At 43.8% G+C, this 21,962-nt stretch overlaps 3 protein-coding genes across 10 annotated transcripts in view; 1 reads left to right on the top strand and 2 right to left on the bottom strand.

Moving 5' to 3' along the window:
• Positions 1 to 8,045, top strand: part of usp49 (ubiquitin specific peptidase 49) — a 9,824-nt gene extending 1,779 nt beyond the window's left edge. For all 5 annotated transcript variants that reach the window (XM_086292391.1, XM_086292387.1, XM_086292390.1 and 2 more), the window contains 5 exons: positions 125 to 1,569; positions 4,003 to 4,210; positions 5,887 to 5,995; positions 6,223 to 6,428; positions 6,533 to 8,045. In XM_086292391.1, the coding sequence (XP_086148517.1) occupies positions 190 to 1,569; positions 4,003 to 4,210; positions 5,887 to 5,995; positions 6,223 to 6,428; positions 6,533 to 6,636 (2,007 nt within the window). In that variant the 5' untranslated portion in view covers positions 125 to 189 and the 3' untranslated portion in view covers positions 6,637 to 8,045. The remainder of the gene's footprint in view (positions 1 to 124; positions 1,570 to 4,002; positions 4,211 to 5,886; positions 5,996 to 6,222; positions 6,429 to 6,532) is intronic.
• Positions 7,725 to 15,898, bottom strand: tmcc2 (transmembrane and coiled-coil domain family 2). The gene is made up of 5 exons (XM_086292393.1): positions 15,555 to 15,898; positions 12,680 to 13,093; positions 11,734 to 12,356; positions 10,474 to 10,609; positions 7,725 to 10,174 (listed from the first exon to the last, which is right to left on the bottom strand). Exons 1-5 carry the CDS (start codon positions 15,555 to 15,557, stop codon positions 9,875 to 9,877), a joined length of 1,476 nt encoding a protein of 491 aa, XP_086148519.1. The 5' UTR covers positions 15,558 to 15,898; the 3' UTR covers positions 7,725 to 9,874.
• Positions 15,899 to 17,548: 1,650 nt separating this feature from the next.
• Positions 17,549 to 21,444, bottom strand: cdkn1a (cyclin dependent kinase inhibitor 1A). 4 transcript variants are annotated; one of them, XM_086292386.1, is made up of 3 exons: positions 21,124 to 21,444; positions 18,994 to 19,444; positions 17,549 to 18,911 (listed from the first exon to the last, which is right to left on the bottom strand). In XM_086292386.1, exons 2-3 carry the CDS (start codon positions 19,433 to 19,435, stop codon positions 18,856 to 18,858), a joined length of 498 nt encoding a protein of 165 aa, XP_086148512.1. In that variant the 5' UTR covers positions 19,436 to 19,444; positions 21,124 to 21,444; the 3' UTR covers positions 17,549 to 18,855. The 4 variants fall into 4 exon arrangements, with proteins under 4 accessions (XP_086148512.1, XP_086148511.1, XP_086148509.1 ...); XM_086292385.1 differs by lacking the exon at positions 21,124 to 21,444 and adding an exon at positions 19,782 to 19,860 and having other exon boundaries at positions 18,994 to 19,685; XM_086292383.1 differs by lacking the exon at positions 21,124 to 21,444 and adding an exon at positions 19,782 to 19,842.
• Positions 21,445 to 21,962: the final 518 nt, after the last annotated feature.

Here is a 21,962-nt window from a genome sequence, read left to right as displayed (position 1 = left end):
CTTTCTTTTTTGTTTTGTGACAGTTGCTTATACACTGCAGTCTTTTCATTAGAAAAACAGAAAACAAAAACACTGGATTCTGCTATCAGCAGTAATCTTGCTTTATTTTTTTCTTCCTCTACAGAATGAGTTGCTGTTTGGCTGCGGGACGTGTGTCCTATCGCTGAGGCCACATGTGTATCTGGAGCAATGGATCGTTGTAAGCACGTGGTACGCCTTCGCCTAGGCCAAGACCATTCGATCCTTAATCCGCAAAAATGGCACTGTGTCGACTGCAGCACCACCGATTCGGTGTGGGCCTGCCTCAAGTGCTCCCATGTGGCCTGTGGACGGTTTATGGAGGAGCACTCACTCAAACACTTTCAGGAGTCGCACCATCCGCTGGCTATGGAGGTGCGAGAGCTGGATGTTTTTTGCTTTGCCTGTGGAGACTATGTACTCAACGATAACGCAGAGGGTGACCTCAAACTCCTCAGAGGGGCGCTCTCCACTGTTCGGAGCCCGGGTAGGCGCTCACTGCGCTCTTCAACAGGGGGGGAGTGTACTCCCTGGGTTGGGGAAAGTGGGCCGCAGCCCGCCATGCAGCTGGCCTTGCGGCACAGGAGGAAAGCACTCCTGGGGAAAATGCTCCGGATGTGGATCAGCAAACATCAGGAGCTCCAGAATCAGCGTAAAGAGAAACTCGAGGAAGCTAGAAGACAAAAGAAGGAGGTGAAAAAGAGACTCATGGAAGAACTTGGCAATGTTCCTCCCAGGAAGAGTGCTAGGCTTCTTACTCAGGCGCCACGTTCAACCATCACACTCATTCCACGCAAATTTCGCGACCCTCCAGAACGCCTACCTCCTCCTCCTGCCCAAAAGAAGCCTTCACTTTTAACCCTGTCCCGCAAGACTTCTCAGAATGGCAAAGCTGCCAGACTGAGGCGATACTACTCCACGCATGCAGTCACACGACGGAGACTCGCTCCGGGGGTCACCGGTCTGCGCAACTTGGGGAACACGTGCTACATGAACTCAATATTGCAAGTGCTGAGCCACCTGCAGAAATTCAGGGAGTGTTTTCTCACTTTGGACCTGTGTGAGACTGAGGAGCTACTTGCCAAGACCAACCACTCCCAGGGGATGAAGGGGGTGACAGGAGGTGTGGTCAGCAGTGGTAACACAGCGCTGGCAGAATACCCTCTTGGACGTATGGGGAAGGCGGGCTGTTGGAATTTGCCCGTGGGGAAAAAGGAAAGCGTCTCGCCTCCTCCTCGCTGCTCCACCCGCCAGCAGATGTCTCTGTGCCATGAGTTACATACGCTTTTCAGGGTCATGTGGTCAGGCCGGTGGTCTTTAGTATCTCCCTTTGCCATGCTGCACTCTGTGTGGAACCTCATCCCAGCTTTCCGTGGATACGACCAGCAGGATGCCCAGGAGTTCTTGTGTGAGCTGCTGGACAAGGTGCAGCAGGAGCTGGACACAGAGGGGTCCAAAAGGCGGATAGTCATCCCCATCACAAAGAGGAAACTATCCAAGCAAGTGCTAAAGGTTCTCAACACCATCTTTCACGGGCAGCTACTCAGCCAGGTGAGACTCCTAACTTATAACTGCATGCAGTCAGTGTTGTCCAGTGTGATGTAGGTTGTTTTGTTTGTGTATTTATCTCTTTTCCCTCTTGCTTTCCATTTCTGCATGTCTGTTGTGAAGTTCTGGGCTAATGCCAAGATTTTGACTTTTGTGTTTTGTTTTGCTTTCATTATTATTTCTGTATATTTATATTCCCCCTTTGTGCCAGAGACACAAATCTGATAATAAAATAAGTAATAAATGTTAATTAATAAGTGATAAGTAAAAGGATAGCGTTTTAGTCTTCATGCCTTTTATTTTGAAAATTGACCATGTTCTTTACTCTCCTGGGTCTAACTTCCTTCCTACAAGATGAAGACAAGATAAAAAAAAAAAGGAGAAAAAAATGACCCAGTGGTATTTTTAGTAGGTGCTGTTTCTGGGATGCTTCTGCAAAAACATGCTTCACCGGGTACAGTTAAGCTGTAGTCATTGTTTTGAAGAGGTGTAATCAGCTCCTGTAGCTGTCCTTCAGTTAGTCCCCAGTTAACTTTGAACACTGAGAAAATTCACATGAGACATCAGATAAACGTCGGCCACTGACATCAGTAAAAGGTATCAACTTAGGTGCTCTTACCAATCACAAAGGCCCATATCAGTTAATATCAATTATATATAAGCTGAAATTTATACACTGTGCTGCAGATACAGATGCCATGGATACAGATTTCCAGTTAATCAAAGTCTGTGGTTGCATGAAAAAACTGTGATGTCACTAGGGCTGGGCCATATCATACCGTTCATGGTAATACCGGTATAATGTTGGGCAACGACAAGAAAATGAAATATCACGATAGAATATGGGTAAAATGCGCGTGCGCAGTGCCTTTGTTTTCATACGCACATGGCGAAAAAGGCACGGCGGCGACAGAGAATGACAAGGGCGAAAGCGGATTGTTGAATGAAACGGATGAACCAGAATTGGTTTGTAAAAATGCTGCAACTTCAGTGGTGTGGAACTGGTTTAGCTTTCGTCCGTCAGATACACAACAAAGCACTATTTTTGGTAGAGCGTGCTAGCGGGCCGTCATTATTACCGTGTTTTTTGGTAAATACGGCACACTTAAAATCAATCATTTGATTTTTCTGAAAATCGACAGTGCCCATTATAATCCCGTGTGCCTTATGTTTGAATTCTGGTTGTGTTTACTGACCTCAAAACGATTTTATGTACACGGCGCTCGAAAATGTTTTAGTACGACTTTGCTAAGCTACGAAGCCGCACCGCTTGATGGATTGTCGGCGCATTACGGCTATCTTAGGCAGGAGCCTCGCGGAGTGATACATACGGTGCTTCAACATAATATTACTGTATTGTGTGTGTATAACCTCTTTTTAAGTTTTGTGGATATTATACTTGGTTATGCTGAGGATATGTCGGCCAGTTTCTACTGGAAATGCTTTTTGGTTGAACTGTCAGCGAGGAATTTGCATTTGCACTGTTACGTTTTTATATAACTTTAATGCAAAAAAACAGCTGCTTGTTTAAGTGAAAATACATGTTTTGTTTTTTGTTTTTTTGCACTAATAAAATTGTGGAGTTGTAAAGTATTTTGTCTAGTGTCAATTATCGTCAGTTATATCGTTATCGCAAATTTTCAAATCTATATCGTGATAAATATTTTTGGTCATATCGCCCTGCTCTAGATGTCACATCACCACATTCCTATAATCATTTAGGGTGGTGCATGAGGAGGACCAGACTTACACTACAATACACTACAATGGTGCGTTGTAGTGTATTGTCTCTGTGATGTCCACCTATAGCTGCTTTAGAATCACCAGCTAACCTTACATCCATGTGTTTGGACTGTTGGAGCACGGTGGAGTACCCAAAACGCCCATGCAACATGCACGCATTACACAGAACACCCTCCCCCCAAAGTCCAGCAGTTTCAAAGGCGACACTCTGCAGTTCTAATTGCGATTTAATTTTTAAAATTCAAAATTCAATCCACTTCAAGGTGATGTGTTTTTGGTGTTGTGAACAAATAAACAAACAAAAAAAGTCTTAACTGCATCTGTTCAGCTCTGTTTGCAGGGTTTGACCAATCACAGTTAAGATTGTGAGTTTAGTAATAAAAAAGAGGCATGCATCTGCATTAAAGAATAAAATGCAGAGACACGGTGGGTTAAGCAGTTGCCTGGAAGAGCAAGCCAAAGAAGACAGTTGATTGATTGTGATCATGTATGAAGAGCATAAACCTGTGCTGGAATGTAGTTAGAATGGGGAAGTGTCTGGATTTGTAATTCAGGCAGATATTTTTGTTTCATTTATTAAATCAGTTTATTTATTTGTTTGAACCACTTTCCAGAGTTCTGCTACAGCTGAAACTTGGAATCGTCGTCACACTCACCTTTGCTTGTGTTCCTCCTCTTCTCTGTATGTTTTAGGTGACATGCCTATCCTGTAAGCACAAGTCTAACACAGTAGAGCCATTCTGGGATTTGTCTTTGGAGTTTCCAGAGCGATACCACAGCATAGACAAAGGCTCGAGCTCGACGGCTTACCAGCGTAGCTGCACCCTCACTGAGATGCTGTCCAAGTTTACAGAGATGGAGGCTCTTGAAGGCAGCATCTACGCCTGCAACCACTGCAACAGTCAGTACAATGTTTAATGCACCACAAGCCAAGCTCGTCTTAAGTTCATTATTAGCTGATAAGACTTTGCTTCTTAAGCTCGAGTTGAATAAATCTGTATTGTTTCAGGATATCTGCCTATTATATGACAACTTGGATGCATTCTGATAAAGCTGCTTATCAACCCTAAAATATCAATTAGCAGTTAAATTATTCTCTTGATTCATCAGACAGAGAACTGGATAGTGGACCATACCTACACAATTTGGATTCTAATGGGAATTGGTTTTAAATAAGTTATTATCCAAAGTGGAACTTAAAGTTATAGATTTCCCTTCATGATTTATTCATTTTGACTCCGGACCCTGCTTTTTCTTTAAAGGTCAATGCAGTTTTTCTTGCGAGGTATTTCTATGAATAACTGAGAATGTCAGGACAGCAACTTGTAAAAATGAAGCGTTCAGAACATTTTCCTGTTAATCTGATGGCATCGGAACTAAACGCACACCCGGGTCATGACTAATTAAAAGCTGTCATTTCATTCTCATCAGACGCACAATAGTAACATGCAAACTGTCGCATAAATGAAGAGGATTGCACAGGATTACGACCGCATGCATGTGTTTCCCGACGTTATCAGTTAAAAGACTTGATTTTTCAGGATGGAGAGAAGTTCGTCTCCGAAGTGTTACACATGCATTCAGTGTGATCCAAATGCATAAAGCAAGATTTACAAATGTATGTATTGATGTGTGTGTAGCGTTTGAGAACACACAAGCAGGTGCTTCAGTCCACGCAATTTCAAAGCAATTTTACCACACGCGAAACTGTTTTACAAATGCGCACATCCACATTTGAATAAATATTGAATGAATACTGATCAGCTGCTCACAATTCCTGTGCATACAAATGTCTGAAACTTTACAGACATCCTCCTACTCACGAATGGCCTGGCACGCACAGATCACATCACATGGTCACGTAGGATTTTGAGACAAATTTCAGGCTGCCGGCTTCGCATACATCCAGAAATGTAAGCTGCATTCAACTACTAGTGTTCTGTTTTCCTGCATTTTTCCTACTAAAGTAGCCATTTCTTCTAAGTAAACAGAACAACTAGTCACCCCGCTACTAGAAAACAGATTTTCCAGTTATGTAGTTAGAAGTTTTCACTGGAATGGAGACAGGATCTATCAGGAAAAAATGTTTAAGTGATTCATTTCAGGGAGGTGAGGTAAAAGCTGCTGTATTTACTGAAGTGCGAAGTCTTGTGGTCCCAAATCATCAAATAAACATCAGTAAAGTGTAAACACTTACCTCAAGTATGATTTGTCAGGTAATGTATTGTCAGATTTCACCCATGCTGTGCATACAGAGTACACTGTAGAACTGTGGGTGCATCTGAATGTACCCGTGAGGAGCATTTGTGTGTAAAGTGACCTTTACCTGAATGACTGAATGCTTTCAACAGATTAATGAAGCCAACGGTGTTATTTATTTATTCATTGTCTAAGAAGCTCTTTAATCTCCTGCTCACAGCTCCGGCGGAGGCAGTGACTTAAAAACTAGGCTAGCAGCTTTGAGAGAGCCACACAACACTTTCGCAAAGCCTGAGATTTTGCAAGAAAGCGTCACTTGTGCAGCGGAAACAAAGCCTCGCATCAGTAACCTGTGATCTCCTTGTTTCATGGTTTCAGAAAGAAGACGGAAATCATCCCACAAACCCTTAGTTCTGTCAGAAGCATGTAAGCAGCTTCTGATCTACCGTTTACCTCAGGTTCTCCGGCTGCACCTCAAACGCTTCAGGCAAGTTTCTGTAAAGGCTGATATATATAATTATTATTATTTTTTTTTTTTTACTTCCAAACCAAGTTCTTTGAAATTTCTCAAAGAAATTTCAGGATTTCCTGTAGTTTTGATCTTGTTTTTTCTGTTTGCGTTGTGAACTTGGGGTGCTCGACCTTTATTTATTTTTTTTGTAAGACGAGGCTTGTGAAGTGTAGCAACACTAACTATCGCCTGTTGTACGGCAGATGGTCGGGGCGGAACCACAGGGAGAAAATCGGCGTCCATGTGGCCTTTGACCAGGTTCTGAACATCAAACCATACTGCTGCACAGGCTCAGGTCACTCTGTCCACAGAGGAGGCTACACCTACGATCTGTCTGCTGTAGTTATGCATCATGGTAAAGGCTTCGGCTCAGGGCACTACACCGCATACTGCTACAATACAGAAGGAGGTGAGGAAGAGCGCACAGCATCCTGTGGTTTATTTAAGATGCAAATGTTCTGCTGTGTTGTTGTTTTTTTAACATCTTTTTTAATGTGCATTTGCTATCCTCAGGTTTCTGGGTCCACTGTAATGACTCTGAGATGAAGGTTTGCAGTGTGGAGGAAGTGTGCAACACTCAGGCCTATATTCTCTTCTATACCCAGAGGTCTGCTTAGGTACCTCTCGCTGTGATGATAACCTGTGCGTGGAAACTTAGGGCTGCATTCACGAAAAGGTTTTCTGATGCTTTCCCAGATGTCATAACATTTTAGCAGCACAATCCAGATAAGAAGTATGATAGTGGTGAGTAATGTTGCCATAGCTAGTAGATCAGAAAGCTCTGGGTTTATGTCTTACTTTTGACTCTGTAAGAAAACATTTTCGTAAATGAAGCCCAGGTTTCTCAGCCTGTAGGACCAGCGTATTGATTCCTGGCCTGAAGACTGTGGTCAGACTCTGTCCTGCTGAACAACAACAACAACAACCATCAGGCTCGTGTCTGTTGAGTCTGGGAACAACCAGGCGCTCTCCCCGAGACAGCATTTTACATTAAAAAGGCAACACGGATTCTGGACTTTGGAGCGTTTGGCCACAGTAATGTTGACGATGTGCATTTTTACACGTAATCGCGCGTTTGACCGCTGAGCTTTACATGAAGCGACACATTTTTAACGTTGCCAGCGACCGCACTGATGGTCCACGCTCCATGTTGCCTTCTGCTCAGCTTTTTTAATTATCGTGAAACATCAGTTATGGAAACTTTTAATACTCACCCCTGTGTCATTTGTATCTCATCATGTCCTCTCCCTCAGATGTACTGCTGTGACTGGATACTGTGTCTTAGGCTCAAGGCTCTCAGTGAACACGAATAGGTTTTGTTTTTAGTTTATTTTGTAGCCGCTCTGTTCCATGAAAAGAAGCAAAAAGCACGAGTATCAGACACTCAGTGGAAAGCTGCGGGAGGAGCTGTTGCTGTCGGCTCCCGTAACACCTTGAAGTGTCTGCTCCTCCTCCTGCGGTTAGACCGGTCTGAGCCTGGGTTGGACATGCCGCCTCTCTTAACCTGCCGGAGACGGGGCGCGAGTTAAAGGGTAGATACCGAAGAATGTGTGGTTTCTTTTTCTTTCTTTCTTTTATCTGTTTTTTGGGGTACCCATTTTTGAGTTGAGCACCTGAAAGCAATATATTGTACATCTCGCATCTTGACAGGAAATTTAAGAAAATCAGGAATTCTTCTGCTTGTTATATACAATGTGTTTTGGGGTTTTTTTTCTGTTGTCTTTTTTTATTTTGTTTTCTACTCTGCTGTTTCTATCGAGGTCTTTAGATTTTGCTAGGTTGTCAAGAAAAACTGTGTTTGATACGAGTCAAATGCAAAATACATTTGTGAACTCTGTGACAGTTGGAACAATCTAATGACGATGAATGTCTTACTTTTTAGCGGTCAGGTGTGGCCATGCCACCAGCTCTGATCCCCTTGAGTTCTGTCGTGTACTGTAAGAATACCTGTCATAAATGTAATGGTCATATGGGTTTTGCCTGACAGTAATTATTAAAAAGACAAAACAAAATTGAGATGCTTTGGTTCTCTTGCTTATTATTATTATTTTTTTATATAGTATTTTTTCCAGAGGGAGTGGTGATTCTGATTAAAAGAAGGTTATGAGCAGCTTCATGAATTTAGCTTCATGGCTGAGCCAAGAGAGTAAAGTAGAACTGAAATAATCAGGTTACCAGATGGATGCACAGCTGATCCGAGGCCTAACCACTAATGTGTTCTTAGAAATATAATCTGATCCAGCCAAGGATGGTGCTCATAATCAAATGTAAATCTCTTTCTTGCCTTAACAGTAAAGTGATCAGGGGCGTGGCCGCCACTCCCAAATGAAAAAAATATGAATCAGTAATTGTGATCCATAAACATGCCAACAGTGTCTGAAACAGCATTCTACAAATGCTCCCTTAAGGTATGTGTATGTGTTTAAATGCTTAAGATCAATCAGCTTATGGGACTCTTTCACACTGGAAGCTCCTAAATTTCCCTTTTTCCATGCTTCATATCTGACTTTTATGGAAGATCTATGTTACTTTGTTTGTATGCAATGGTCAAGGGTGGAGCAAAAGGATGGCCAAGCTCACCGCAAACTAACATTTACCCGTCCTTCGGGCCTACCTCTTCCAACCAAAGGTAATCCGATGATTATGCACACAGTCAGAGCTGGAGCTTTATCCACTCTCTGCTGCTTTTTTATGCTTCCCATGCATTCACATTGTAACAGCAAAACCACCCATTTATATGCAATAATCTTACAATTATTATAAGCAATCAAAAGAGAATACACTTTGGTGCCTGCATATGCAAATACGTTTTTAAAAGTAAAAAAAACAAACGGGTGTCGGCGTGAAGGACGATGAGGAGATGGATCAAGGTCAGCCTAATATATGAAATCATTTATTTCTTACATTGTTTAATAAAACAGCAATAATTCTTCTTTCTTTTCTTTTTTTTCTTTTTTTGCAAACTGGATATAAACTTTGAACATGCCAGTTAAGTTGACACTGTGGATAGTAGCAGTTCTACAATAGATATAATATGAAAATGCATTTGTGGACAGAGCAGATTTTTACACTGTTGAGTCAGTATGGTGAATTGTAGCAGATTTTTTTTAACTATTCATTCATTTGCAAGAGAAAAAAAAAAAAGGAAAACGAAAGAAAAAGCACTGCTTCAACACCAGAGAAGAATGTGAAACAAACCGGGAATGACACCGAGTGGAGATACGACAGATCCGCGCTGCAATTCTGACACCAAAATGGCAGTTATAGAAGATTCAGTCTGTCAGTAATGACATGTTAACTCATGCCAGCTAGATGCATCTCAGTGCACATATGAGGACATGCATGAGCACATAACATTCATGGAGAAAAGAAGAAAAAACACCTTGTTCCTCTCAAATACACATTAGCTTCAACATGAAGATTACAGCAAACATGATCGGGCATTTTATTTTTACTCCTGTCTTTGTAATGAATGTATCATAAATCATTAGAAAAAGGCCAAAGATTTCTTGCAAGAAACTCAGTTTTTGGTGACAGCGATGCGATCGACGGTTGGTCATCAGTGCCGGTACATGTGGGTGAGAGGGAAGGATGTCTTTTGTCACTTGGCAAGCAGAGAATTTCACTTGTTTTTGCTCTGTAAACACCTCTCGGCGCTCCCTGTAGGCCGGGTCTCGACTAAAAAGTGCCGTGCTTTGTTCTCTCTCACTCCGCCTTCAAACTCAAAGGGAACTCGCCGCAGTGGCTTTCATTTCACTTCAGTCTCTGGGTCCCTTCAGTGATGGCGAACTGAGCTGGAATCAGCTTCTCTGATCCCCTCCTCCTCTTCCTCCTGTAGAGTGTCTTTCAGGAAGTTTAGCTGGGCAGCAGCCACAGCTCCACAAAGTCCCACTGCTTCCACAGCACGAACAGCAGCAATGTCAGCAGGACGGTGGCGGCTACGCGGGCCCGGGTCTTCATCAGAGGGGTGATGAAGTTGGCCAGAGTGGAGACGAAGACCAACAGCACGGCCATGAGTGCCAGGATGACGTTGATGAGCTTCCCCAGCAGAGCTCGAGCGTTGGCATTCTCCACTCCTTCTAACTGGACAACCTGCTGCTGCTGCTGCTGCAGCTCCAGCTTGGTGATGCGGGTCAGGCATGACTCGACTGCCTCCTGTGTGTGCAGATCCCAAAGAAATGAACCCACTTAGTGCGATTTTGTTTTTCAAAACCTCATTAAAAGGCCTGAAAATCTAAGACACCTTTTACAGGGAATGATAATGTCTTAATTCAACTGCTTTAGTCAGAGTTGAAACTACCTCTGAAAATCACAGTCAGTAAACACAGTTTGTACGTTCACGTCTTTGAAGCATATACAGGTTTTGGAGAAACATATTGCCCACACACAGCTCTGATCCCAACTTCTAGCAAACTCCAAAGTCTCCAACGATCTATCGGAGTCTTTGTTTTTACCTGAATGTCTCTCGCCCTCTCATACGACTGGTAGGCGACTTTCTCCTCCATGCTGGCGAGCTCCTGTTTCAGGTTGGTCATCTCATTCTGGTGCAGCTCCGTCAGGTCATTCAGCTGCTCTTCAAGTCGCTCATACCTGAACACACAGCGCAGCACACACTGTACTCCAAAGCGTGCATGTCAAACTTGTTTTACATGGTTTATCTACATATTTAATCCCTGTGATGTCATTTATTTTTCTTTTTTTTATTATTGTGGACTCATTGTACAAAACATACATTTAGTAGAGGGCAAAAAAATAGAAGTTTCCTTGTATTTAATTCATCCTCTGGTTGTTTGTTGCTTTCTACCATCTACCACTCTACCATCTTGAAATTTTGTGTGATGGTAGAGATCAATAAGAGCTCAGCTGATTTCATTTGGGAGGAAATCTGGTCATGGTCACACCAAATGTAAAAATCAGTATAAACTTTATATTACCCACAGTGTTTTATGGATCTTCAATCTTCACAACAGTATAACAGGCTTGAATGACATGATTACCTAGGTTGGCTAAGCATTTGACCTTGACCTTCATTTTCTAGCACCCAAGGTTAAAAAAAAACATTTGAAAGGGCATGGAGAGAACACGCTTGTAATTCTTTTCAATATGATGCCCTAATTGATCACGATGACAAAATCACACACTGCATGAAGAAATGTCAAAATCTGAAGTTATTGCAGCTTATTGAAGCCAAAGATTTTGGCCGATTCTGCACCAATCATCTGGGTAAAGATAATAAAATACACTAGCATTTAAGGCTTTAAGGTCATAGGTCAAAGGTCAGACAGCATGTTGCAAAACAAAAGCTTTAGTATACTCCTTGACCTTCAGGGGGAGTTGTGCTCTCTGAGTGCTATTGTTGTTTATCTATTACTTAATTAATAATGAATTATTAAGTGAATAATTAATTTGTGTTGCATGCACTGTTAGAGGGGAGGTGTTTATCAGAAGGAAAAGCTGTAAAGCTCTGAAAATGTAGTCAGAAATTTCAAACCCGATGCCCTCCTTCACATTTTCCAATAACGTCTAGTGGACGGCACTTTTCCGGCCACTTTTGGCGACTGGGCCTTAATTTTGACACCCCTGCTCTAAAGTACATATTTAATGATGATTTTAAAAGGAGCAGTGGGGACTGAGTTGTTTTTTCCTTGTGTGAATTGCATCTTGATGTTCAGTGTAGCACGTTAGTGATTGCTTTTCTTTGCAGGGACATCTACCTGTATCTCTCTTCCTGCAGGCACTGAGTCATGTAAGAGTAGTCGCTCTGCAGCTGGCCCTTCATGTCCTCGATGGCGTCCTCCATGTGCGTCTGGCTGGCCTTGATCTCCTGCAGACCCTCAAGTAAAGAGTCCCATGAACTATGCATGTGATGGTGGTGGTGGTGGTGCCCGTCCAATCTGGGGCTCCCCATCGTTGGGCCTAACATACCACCCCCTCCTCCTCCACCAGCCCCACCAGAATTACTGCCCGCTCCGGATCCAGACGTGGCGCTGGAACACTCGTCGTCGCTGCCGTACTTTGGGCTGGAGACCAGGGTGGCGCTTCCACTCAGGGCGCGGGGCGTGGGGGTGTCTTCAGCGTGGCCCCCAACTCCGTCCTCTAGCGTGTCTTTTAGGTGAGCAATGTTATCAGCACTGCCAAACTTGTTTCTTATAAGACTGGCAAACTCTCGTGGCTTGGAGACAACGGCCGTGTGCGTGAGAGCAGAAACTCCTCCTTTAACCCCTTCAACTACTCCACCTCCGAATCCACTTATCCCAGCACGAACGTTGGCTCCCACGTCCTTCAGTCCCTGCTGCATGTCCCGCAGGACATCCTTCGGCTGCCGGGCTGGCCCATTCTGTGAAGAGGGGAAAAGGAATGAGGAAGCAGAGAAGTGGAGGATCCTAAAGGAGAGAGCTGATCATGTTATGAGGGTAAGTTTTAACCCTCATAACACAGATGAGGAAAGCAGTCCCTGTGAAGAATCAGGTGAGGCACAGGGGGGATGCACTGGTTTAAATAAGTGTTTGGGAAATCATCAGTCTATTTCTGGACTCCACTGCGCTCCCAAAGATAGACTGAACACTTGTTCAAGTCACTCATAAGATAAATGTTCCAATAGACCACGAAGAAAGACACGTGCATACACACACACACGCACACGCACACGCACACACTTACCTGCTCTATCTCCTTCAGCTTCTTGTGGTAGTGCTCTAGTTTTTTGTGTAAGTGCGCAATAGTCTGTGCCGATTTCTGGTTCTTCTTCTCGAACACTTGCTTGATTCTGGACGCCTGCTGTTTGTCCGCGTTGTGAGCCAACTTCAGGTACTCCGCCACGTTGTCGTCACGCGCCTCCTGCTCCACGCGAATCTGCTCGGTGACCTTTAGGATCTTCTGCTGCAGATGCTCCAGAGCAGCACGTGTCCGCTGCGGCTCACCGGCCACAGCACCTTCCGCTCCCCCCGCCATGCCCCCAGACACCGACCCCACCGCCGCTGCTGCCCCCGCTCCGTCCATGCTGATGTTGGTGTCAGAGCCTCCATGGCTGGTAGTGGAGGGCAGGCCTAGAGTTGCCACCTCACTCTTGTCCAGCTGAGGGGACAAGAGGGCAGTGACTTGCTATTCAGGGGTGAAAAGAGAGCTACAACTGCTCCAGATACATTAGAGGTGTTAGTCAAACTAAGGAATCAGAGCCTCATCAGTATAAAAGTGTAAAAGTAGAGATAACAAAGGTTATTCAGATAAACGGCGCTGGAGAAACATCTTCACTGTAGCTGACTCTTCACAGACTGGGTTTTACAAGAAAAGAAGTTCATCTGCAGACATGTGGTGCCAACACAGGCTGTTATTATTGGTGTTATATTCACATAAACATTACTGTGCAAAAGTCTTGAGCCACTCCTTATATCTATGTCTTTTAATGGGAAATAGGTGCAGTGATTTACATGTGCAAACTTAACATAAATACAGCACATTAAGGCAAACAGAGTTTGTACAACTCCAACAAGCTTGAAATTCAATATTTTGTTATGACCGCCTGAACTCTCTTCCTCAAGCTTTCTTGTAATTCTTGTAATTTCTTTAAGTAGCCTTCAGGGATATCCAGGATACTTGAAGGACATTCAAGGTCAGATGCATCTTTTAGGTCCTGTGTCAGGGCTTTCCTTTCCTTTCCTTTCCTTTCCTTCCTTCCTTCCTTCCTTCCTTCCTTCCTTCCTTCCTTCCTTCCTTCCTTCCTTCCTTTAAACTTTATATTAAGCATTATTCAAAGATTCAGCTAAAGAAATGGAAACAAGTTATATGCTGTTGTGACAGGCTGCTAGTAACAAAGTGCCTAGATTAGACTTATTAAAAAATCTATTATTAAATATTTATTAGATATGATGCAATTTAAAATCGGTTCTTTGCTAATGTTCTGTCACATATAGAGACAACACTGGTTCATCCCTTGAGTGAGATGTTGTTTTTGTTCTTGAATGACTCACAAGGTACAAGGACTGGACTGAAAGTGAGAACAAACTTTGAAAGACCTTTGGAAAGCCGAAGCAAAATATAAAGAGACAAGGGTTGGCTCAAGACTGGTGCTGTATGACAATAAAACAGTAATGCTTCGTTTATAATTAAAGTACATCATATAGGTCGCATACATAAAACACTCAGTTCATTTTTAGTTGTGTGTAATTCAAAAAATTATCTTCACAGAAACAGACAAAATGTAAAGTATTTGAATCTTTACTTTCTGCAGGAAACAAAATTTCTTCTGTTTTTCTAAACTGCAGATTATATTTTCCAGATCTCAACTGCCAGAAACAAAACACCTGAGTAACCTCAGTAAAATCACTCAACAAAATAAATAAACCTCCTTCGATGGGACTGTCAAAATGTGTCATTTTGCCCACTCGGGGCATATTAGCTTTAACCGATCTAGCGGAGAGATTAGAGACCACATAGAAAGGCCACCATGCATTAATTAGATGATGCTTCCTGCCCTGCTGAGCCTCAAAAAACGAAGAAGGAGAAGAAGACGATGACGATTAGTTAAGATCGAAGCAAACTACACATGTAAACCCACGAAGGTGTGCAGCACGTGGCGTGTACTTTAATGCTAAAGACACGCTGAGCGTGTATGTAAATCTATTTCTGCCTGAACCTTCGTCTGACTTTTCCTTCAGAAAAACAAAAAACATAACAGCCTGAGGATGTAATCCCTTTTACACGACGAGACCCCGCGTTGACAGATCCACGCGGGGATTCCCTGGTCAGTATTATATGTTTATGTGCGGCTTTGGCAGATGGCGCGTTTGATAATGACTCTCCGCCTGACGTCAAAACGCAGCAATCAGACCCTCAGACACGAGTTTGGGCTCACACATGACGAGAGCAGTGCTGTGAGATATTTCTCACAGCACTGCTCTCGTTTCTGTCTGCGGGATGGCGCGAGGATTTATTTTACATTATATCTGCGCGACTGCGTGAAATGAGCACGCGCTGTGATTGTAAAAGTAGGTTACAATCACGGTGTGATGGAGAGGAAAACGCATGACTGCAGCCCCGTGATGGAAAAACAACAAATCATTTTTTTCCTGATCTCTGAAAAAAATAGATGAATAAAAAGTGGGATGCTTTTTTGAGTGGCTATCACTCGCAGGATCAGAGGGGGTGAAGTGGGCAACCAAAAAAAAGCGCAAATCGGCATATAGCGACGGCTGCGGTGGTGCTCAAACCTGACGCGGTGTCTCTGTTTAAACGTGTAATAATAATAATAATAATAATAATAATAATAATAATAAAAGATCCACGGAGCGACGCTGTGGATGAAGCCGAGACTCCTGAAGGTCGGGAGAGAAGCGGTGAGGATGAGGATGGAGATGGCAGATGTCTATGGCGTGAAAACAAGAGGACAGGGTGATGCCTGTGCATTCTTCACTCAGCGGGAGACGCGCGGGGACGTGATGCCAGCGAGCACGCGAGGACGAGACACAAGCAGCGCAGGAAAATGAAAATGAAAAATTTAAAAAAGGAAAGAAAAAAAAAGGATATCAGAAAACGTTACCATACTGCTTTAATCCAATTTTTGCAGTGCCATTGCAAGTCTGTGTTCGAGGCCCATCCTCCTCCTCCTCCCTCCGCCTCCCCCTGAGCTCACCGAGGAGGAGTCCCCCCTCCTCAAATGTCTTTACCCCCAGCCGTGGGTCTGGCTAACTGTCACCTCCCTGGATCCTAACGCTCCATCGTTAACACCATCGATATCTGCAGCCTCCCTCTCCCTTTTCCTATCTCTAATGCTCCGATCTCTCTCTCTCTCTCCCTCTCCTTTGTGTCATATGCTCCCTCCGCCTCCCCCTGCTTCACTCTCCTACATCTCTCTCTCTCCCCCTCCCTCTCTTTCTGTCCCTCTTTCGGTCTACATGCAAATGCTATCAGTCCTGCCCTGTAATGGATGTGGGAGCTAAGGGACAGATGATGGAGGGGCTGGGAGAGCTTGGCGCAGGCGTGCAGGTGCCCCCGTGCTGATAAGGCCAGAGGAGGGAGGGAGGGGGTGGGGTGAGTGGAGGGAGGGAGCGCTCCACTCACCTAAACTAACTCCAGTACAAACACGCGCACTTCGCCTGTGCTGGTGTGGGACTGCAGTGATGTTGTGCCAAAGTACACAATGCCTCAGAGCGCCGACTCGCTCTCGTAATTTGCCTACTTCACAAAAGAGTGAAGAAAAAAAAGTGGTATCACAACAGCAGAAGCCAGTTTGCATGACTCGGCACTACTCGAGGATATATTCACCCAACTTCAGATCTCTCTGTGCCTGACGGTGCGTCAGGATGTGTCTCCGCGGAGGGACGCCCTCTAAAAAGGAAGCGTAAAACACGCTGTCATCGTCGTCTTCAAAAACAAACTTGGAATAGATTTCAAAGAGGAACTGAGAACAAAACAAGTAAAAGAACTGGAAGGTATAATAAATAAAATAGACTTCAACAACACTTGATTTTAGTGTGTTGTTATTTTTGAATTATTGTATTACTTATTGATCGTGGCCCAATAATAGCAAGAGGTAATACGTTAACACGCTTACTGGACACTTTATTAGGGTGTATTCAACCTCTCCTTAACATAAATATTTAATTAGCCAATCACATGGCTTCAGGTCCATGTATTTATGCATGCAGACTAAGGAGCTGCTGAAATTCAAACTAAGCATCAGATTAGAGAAGAAAGACGATTTAAGTGACTTTGAATGTGGCATGGTCTGCTGTATTTCAGAAACTGCTGATCTGCTTGGATTTTGCTGCACAGCCACCTCTTTACGGGAATGGTCTGATGGTCGGAAAAAGAGAAAATATCACATTAGTGAGCGGCAGTTCTCTTGGAGAAAATACCTCATTGGTGTCAGAGGTCAGAGGAGAATGGTTTGAACAGATAGACAACAGAAACTCAAATAACAGCCAACGTTACAACCAAACTATGCACACCATGTTGCCAGTGACGTCAGCAAAGAACAGGAAACTGAAGCCACAATTTGCACGGGCTCACCAAACTTGGACATTAGATGTTTGGATAAATGTTGCCTGGTTTCAGGAGTCTCGATTTCTGCAAGAAATCGATTTTCTGATTTCTTGCATACTTTGGGCCCCTTAATGCCAATTGATTAACATAAAAAAAAAAACACCACAGTGGCCTCCACAGTCACCAGATCCCAATCCTGTAGAGCATCTTTGGGATGTGATAGAGCATCATGGATATGCAGCTGACAAATCTGCACCAAATATGTGATGCTTTCATGTCAACATGGACCAAAATCTCTGAGGTTTGTTTCCAGCACCTTGTTGAATCTGTGCTACAAAGAGTTAATGCACTTCTGAAGACAAAGAGATCCAACCCAGTGCTAGCGAGGTGTTCCTAATAAAGCGGCCAGTGAGTGTATAATGGCCTTAATGGAGAAATGACAAGTTGTTGTACTGTTGCACAACACTGCAAGGGTTCAACCAAACTAAGGAACAGTTTTACCGCTGATACTAAAAAGTAAAGTGACGACACATTAAAGACACAAGGCGGTTCATTTGACCATTTTATTGGATTTCATAATAATTAAACAAAACCTAAATTAACACATGACATCGTATCTAACAATAAATAAGGACAGATTTTCACTTGTAGCCTTGAACAAAACACAATACAGAGGAAATGTGCGCAAGCATCTACAAACAGAAGTGCATTCGTTGTTTGGGGTCATTCGCTTATTTTCTCGGCTTCGGAGCATTTGTAAGCTTTCTGTTGGTGAGGGTTAGCGTCACAGTGACACCCATTCATATTACCCATAGCAGCAGGATTTGCTAATGTAGACATAAATAAGTGCCAAGAGGGAAAAAAAAGAACAAATTTAAGGCAAAAAACCCCAAAACATATCATTAGTTAGATTGCACAGTGAAAATAATAAATGTGACATTTTAGCTTAGTATACATTTACTTATGATGAAGGAACTTTAAATACCAAAAACAAATGCCAGTAAAGGCACTTGATACTGGGTGTTTATGTGCAATACTGCAGTTTAAATGATTATGCTACCTGACAATGCCATATTTAACTTTATAGATAAATCTCTTATACATATATAACTAAATAAACGTGTTTAAGTGTTCCTAGTCTACGTTATCAGTATCAGAGTCTGCGCAGCCGAAGGACATCAAAAATCAGCTGACGTAAAGTAGATGGAAAAGGATGGAAGAGGACATGATGGCACTTCTGTCTTTTACAATCTAAGCAAAGCAACTGCGTGTTTGAGATGTCAGAACTCTTCAAGCATCTTCCTTTGATTAAAAGATGGTCGATAAAAGCACTGTATACAGCTGGACATAAAAAGTATAACATACTTCGGAAAGTAAAAAAAAGAAGACGACTGGTAAACCCTTGTGATACACATGTAGAAAAAATGCTGTAGAAAAACAATAATGGATTTGAACTACGGAGCCAAAGAGCTTTGTCCTCTCAGCTCACAGACATGATGAGGCTGGATGATTTTAATCGACACATCTCCAGCGGATGTGAATGTGCTTTCAGTGCGGCTGAATGTGCAGTCGGGCAACACTTTGGCACCCCCCCCCCTTCCCCAAATGAGTGTAAATCCACTGATTCCAGAGATTACTGTTAATCTTCTCTGCTCAAATGTCGCATTCTTGCCACTGAGGGAAAAAAACACCAATCTCCTCAGAGTGACTACAGTACCCTAATTAAGTGTTTTGTATTGACGTGTGGTTGAGGTCCCTCCTGGGTGCACGGCCAGAGTCTGTGCGGGACGTGTGATTCCTGAGCGTGGCCCTGTCTGTGAGGTTCTCTTGGCATATTGGCGTTTCTCCACCGAACATCACTCGCCGGATTTGCGGGGCATCCACACTACTCTTCTTTTAGCCTGGTAGAAATCTGTTGGGATAAAGCGCAGGAATTTTAAGCTCATGCACTCTCACGTAAAATGACGAGACTTCTCGCTTTCAGCTACACGTACCTGTGATGTTCGTCTGCTTCCTCTTCAGCCCCGTGTTCTCGCCCTTCTCCGGTGTTTTCTCCAGCATCTCCTGGCTGTGCGTGCATTTCCCCGGCGTACCGGGGATGTTCTCCTTCTCGCTCTGTGCCGTCTCCACCCTCCCTCTCTTGGGAGTAACTGTCGCTGCTGACCTTTGGCCTTCAGCTTGTCCGAGATCCTGCAAACAGGACCTGTAGAGCAGAGGCACCCTAGTGCTCGGGACACCTTCCCATTGGAAATCACTGCTCTCCAGAGGCTTGTCCAAGCTAAAGTCAAAGCCCCACCGCTTTGAAGCCTCCTGAAGGTCGCTACGCATGGCAGCCTGGTACTCCACCTGTAGCTGCTCTCGGTCCACAGGCCCAAACAGGTTTCTCCGGGCTGGTCTTTTTCTCAGAACCCCCAAGATTCGCTTGTGAGAAGCCATCACTCTACACTGATGGAAACAGACAGAAGATCTCTGGTTAGAGTAACACTGATTGGCGTTTTGCTTTAAAAAAGTAGCAACAATAATAAACCAGGCATGACATATTTGAAAGTTAATTTTGTCTCCATTAATTAAGCATCTCCAGCGATGAGACTAATCCTCCCAGACACTCGGTGCTGATGAAATGTTGCACAAGTAAAACATGCAGTGACTTCTCTGAGAGGAGAGGAACTTCTGCGCCAGTCTTATTCTAAACCAAGCAAAATGAGTTCTGTAATCCATTACAAGTGCATCCATCTCAGTTACTTGATACTGTCTCGAGTATGAAAGTAAAAATCAGTCTCACCATCTTTCAAACCAGCGTAAAGCTCCTCAGTGAACTAACACACTGGTCTCACTGGGCAGCTTTTTATACTAAGGCAGTGACTCACTGAGCGCTCCTCCCTCTCTCTGAATCACTGGTACATGCCAGGGCATAATCTCAACCAGACATGTAAGGACAAGTCCTAAGCAGCGACCAACAGCGCAAACACCGAGAATCACCACCAGGTGGCAGTATCAGGCCCCCTGCAGATTAAAAATCAGAGGCGGTGATTTGTGAATCCTATTTCCAGATCTGCAGATCTGGACGGGACTTACAAACAGCAAACACTTTACTGCGAAGGCTACAGGAAGGAATCAGGTGTGTCTCAGGTGGATGTCATTAAGGCCATCCGGGAAGTACTGGGCAGAATTCCCAGGATTTTCTTTTCAGGGAACAATCATGAGAAGCAGTTCCCATCATGATTATCCAGCTGAGGACAGCAGGAGGGGGAGAGGTCACTCTGATTAGAGTTTAATAAGTGATGAAAATAATGACGATGAAGAGAAGTGCAGATGAGGCAGAGAAGCAAATCATCAACACAACCTGATAACTGTTCACTGGCACCTTAAGTCCATTGTTTTTTTCAACAAAGCTTTCAATAAACACGGGCTTTAAAATGACTCCTTATACTGGGAAAAACTGGGGAGCCAAAAATAAATCCAATTCACCTAGAATGAAGTAAAACATCAGAAACAAGGAAACAGTTTGGGAGAGGGTGAATACACAGCTTGTAGACACCATCCTCCTCACACCCTCCCATTTCCATCCACTCAGTCACGCGTATGACGCGGCGTGAGAGGAGGGGGCGGAGTGATTCAAGCGAGTGGCGGGAGAACGAGTCATGCCCGGGCGGCGCTGGAACCGGCTCGGACCCTGCCCAGTTTACTACACGGGTCCACGTGAGGCTGGAACTCGTGCTGGCCAAACTGCGCTGTCACTGTCTGGAGCCCTTACCACCCCTGCACACCAATGAATCATAACTACACACACACGTAAAAACAACCGTGCGGGAAGCTTTGGTAAAGTTTTGAGTTGATACACTGAAACCAGCTAAAAGACATACAAACCCAACAACAACACGGGGACGGCGGTAATCATGGAAAGGTGTAATTTATGGGATTAAACGAACAAATAAATAAATAAATTAGATTTAAAAAAAGATAAAATATAGTTAGGACTGAACCTAAAAGTAGCTCCTATAACATTGCAGGTTGTATAGCTATATAATGTAAACAGCGATTTGTTTTAGAGTTGTATACACTAACAGGCCAGTCACAAGTGAACACACCAAAGCGCAAAAATTCAAATTTTTAGTTTTACTTACATTTTAATTCAAAGACAAAAAATCTTCCTTCTTTCAAACTTGCTGGGGGAAACCTGACTGTTATCCACCTTATCTTGCTGTTTTTCTGATTTCCAGTCTTCACAGCAGCTCTGAAGTAAATAAACGCCCGAAGCTGATGCTATGTAACCCAGCAGATTCACAGGAAAATACTTCTCCGTGACACTTTCTCCTAAGATTTCTTACAGACACGGACTCCTGCTAAACTTTTATGAGCTCGGGTACCCTCCTCTCCAGTCCAGAGGTGGAGACTCGGGGGACTCGCACACGTGAATTTGGCCCGGTAAACACACGAGCGCACGTGAAACTTGGCTCGGGTAGAAGACGTGAGGAAATTCCAGTTCAGGACACAGCCCAGCTCAGCCTCCCCCTCCCCGCCTCTCCCTGCCTCTCAGTGCGCATGACAGAGCGCAGCGGTGTGTGTACTTGTCCCGTTTCCAGGATACATGACACATCTCGTTTGCTTCCTCCCATTTCTAAAACAGCTCACGCGACGTTTCGGTTTCTGTTGACATCACAGAGCAGACAGCAGCGAAGGAGAAAGTAGAAGTAAAAGTGGAGAAACTCGTAAACAGTAAATGGAACTACACTGGGCAACTGCACTCATGCGCTCTTTGTACCTGTGTCCAATTTAAATATATCCCTCCTGTGGTAACCCCCCCTCCCCAAAAAACTCACTATATGTATCGACCACTTCACTATGACAACATTCACCGGCCACTTCATTAGGTACACATGTTCAACAGTTTGTTAAGGTCAATATCTAATATGCCGATCATATGGTGGAAACTCAATATATTTAGATGTGTAGACACGATGAA

The sequence above is a fragment of the Aulonocara sp. 'chitande type north' Nkhata Bay genome, linkage group LG5, assembly GCF_057382095.1.
Source record: "Aulonocara sp. 'chitande type north' Nkhata Bay isolate Kocher_YH1m ecotype deep benthic linkage group LG5, A_spYH_male_GT1.1, whole genome shotgun sequence".
Taxonomy (NCBI): domain Eukaryota; kingdom Metazoa; phylum Chordata; class Actinopteri; order Cichliformes; family Cichlidae; genus Aulonocara; species Aulonocara sp. 'chitande type north' Nkhata Bay.
The sequence above is the reverse complement of the archived record's forward strand: the minus strand, read 5'-3'. Positions and strand labels throughout refer to the sequence as shown.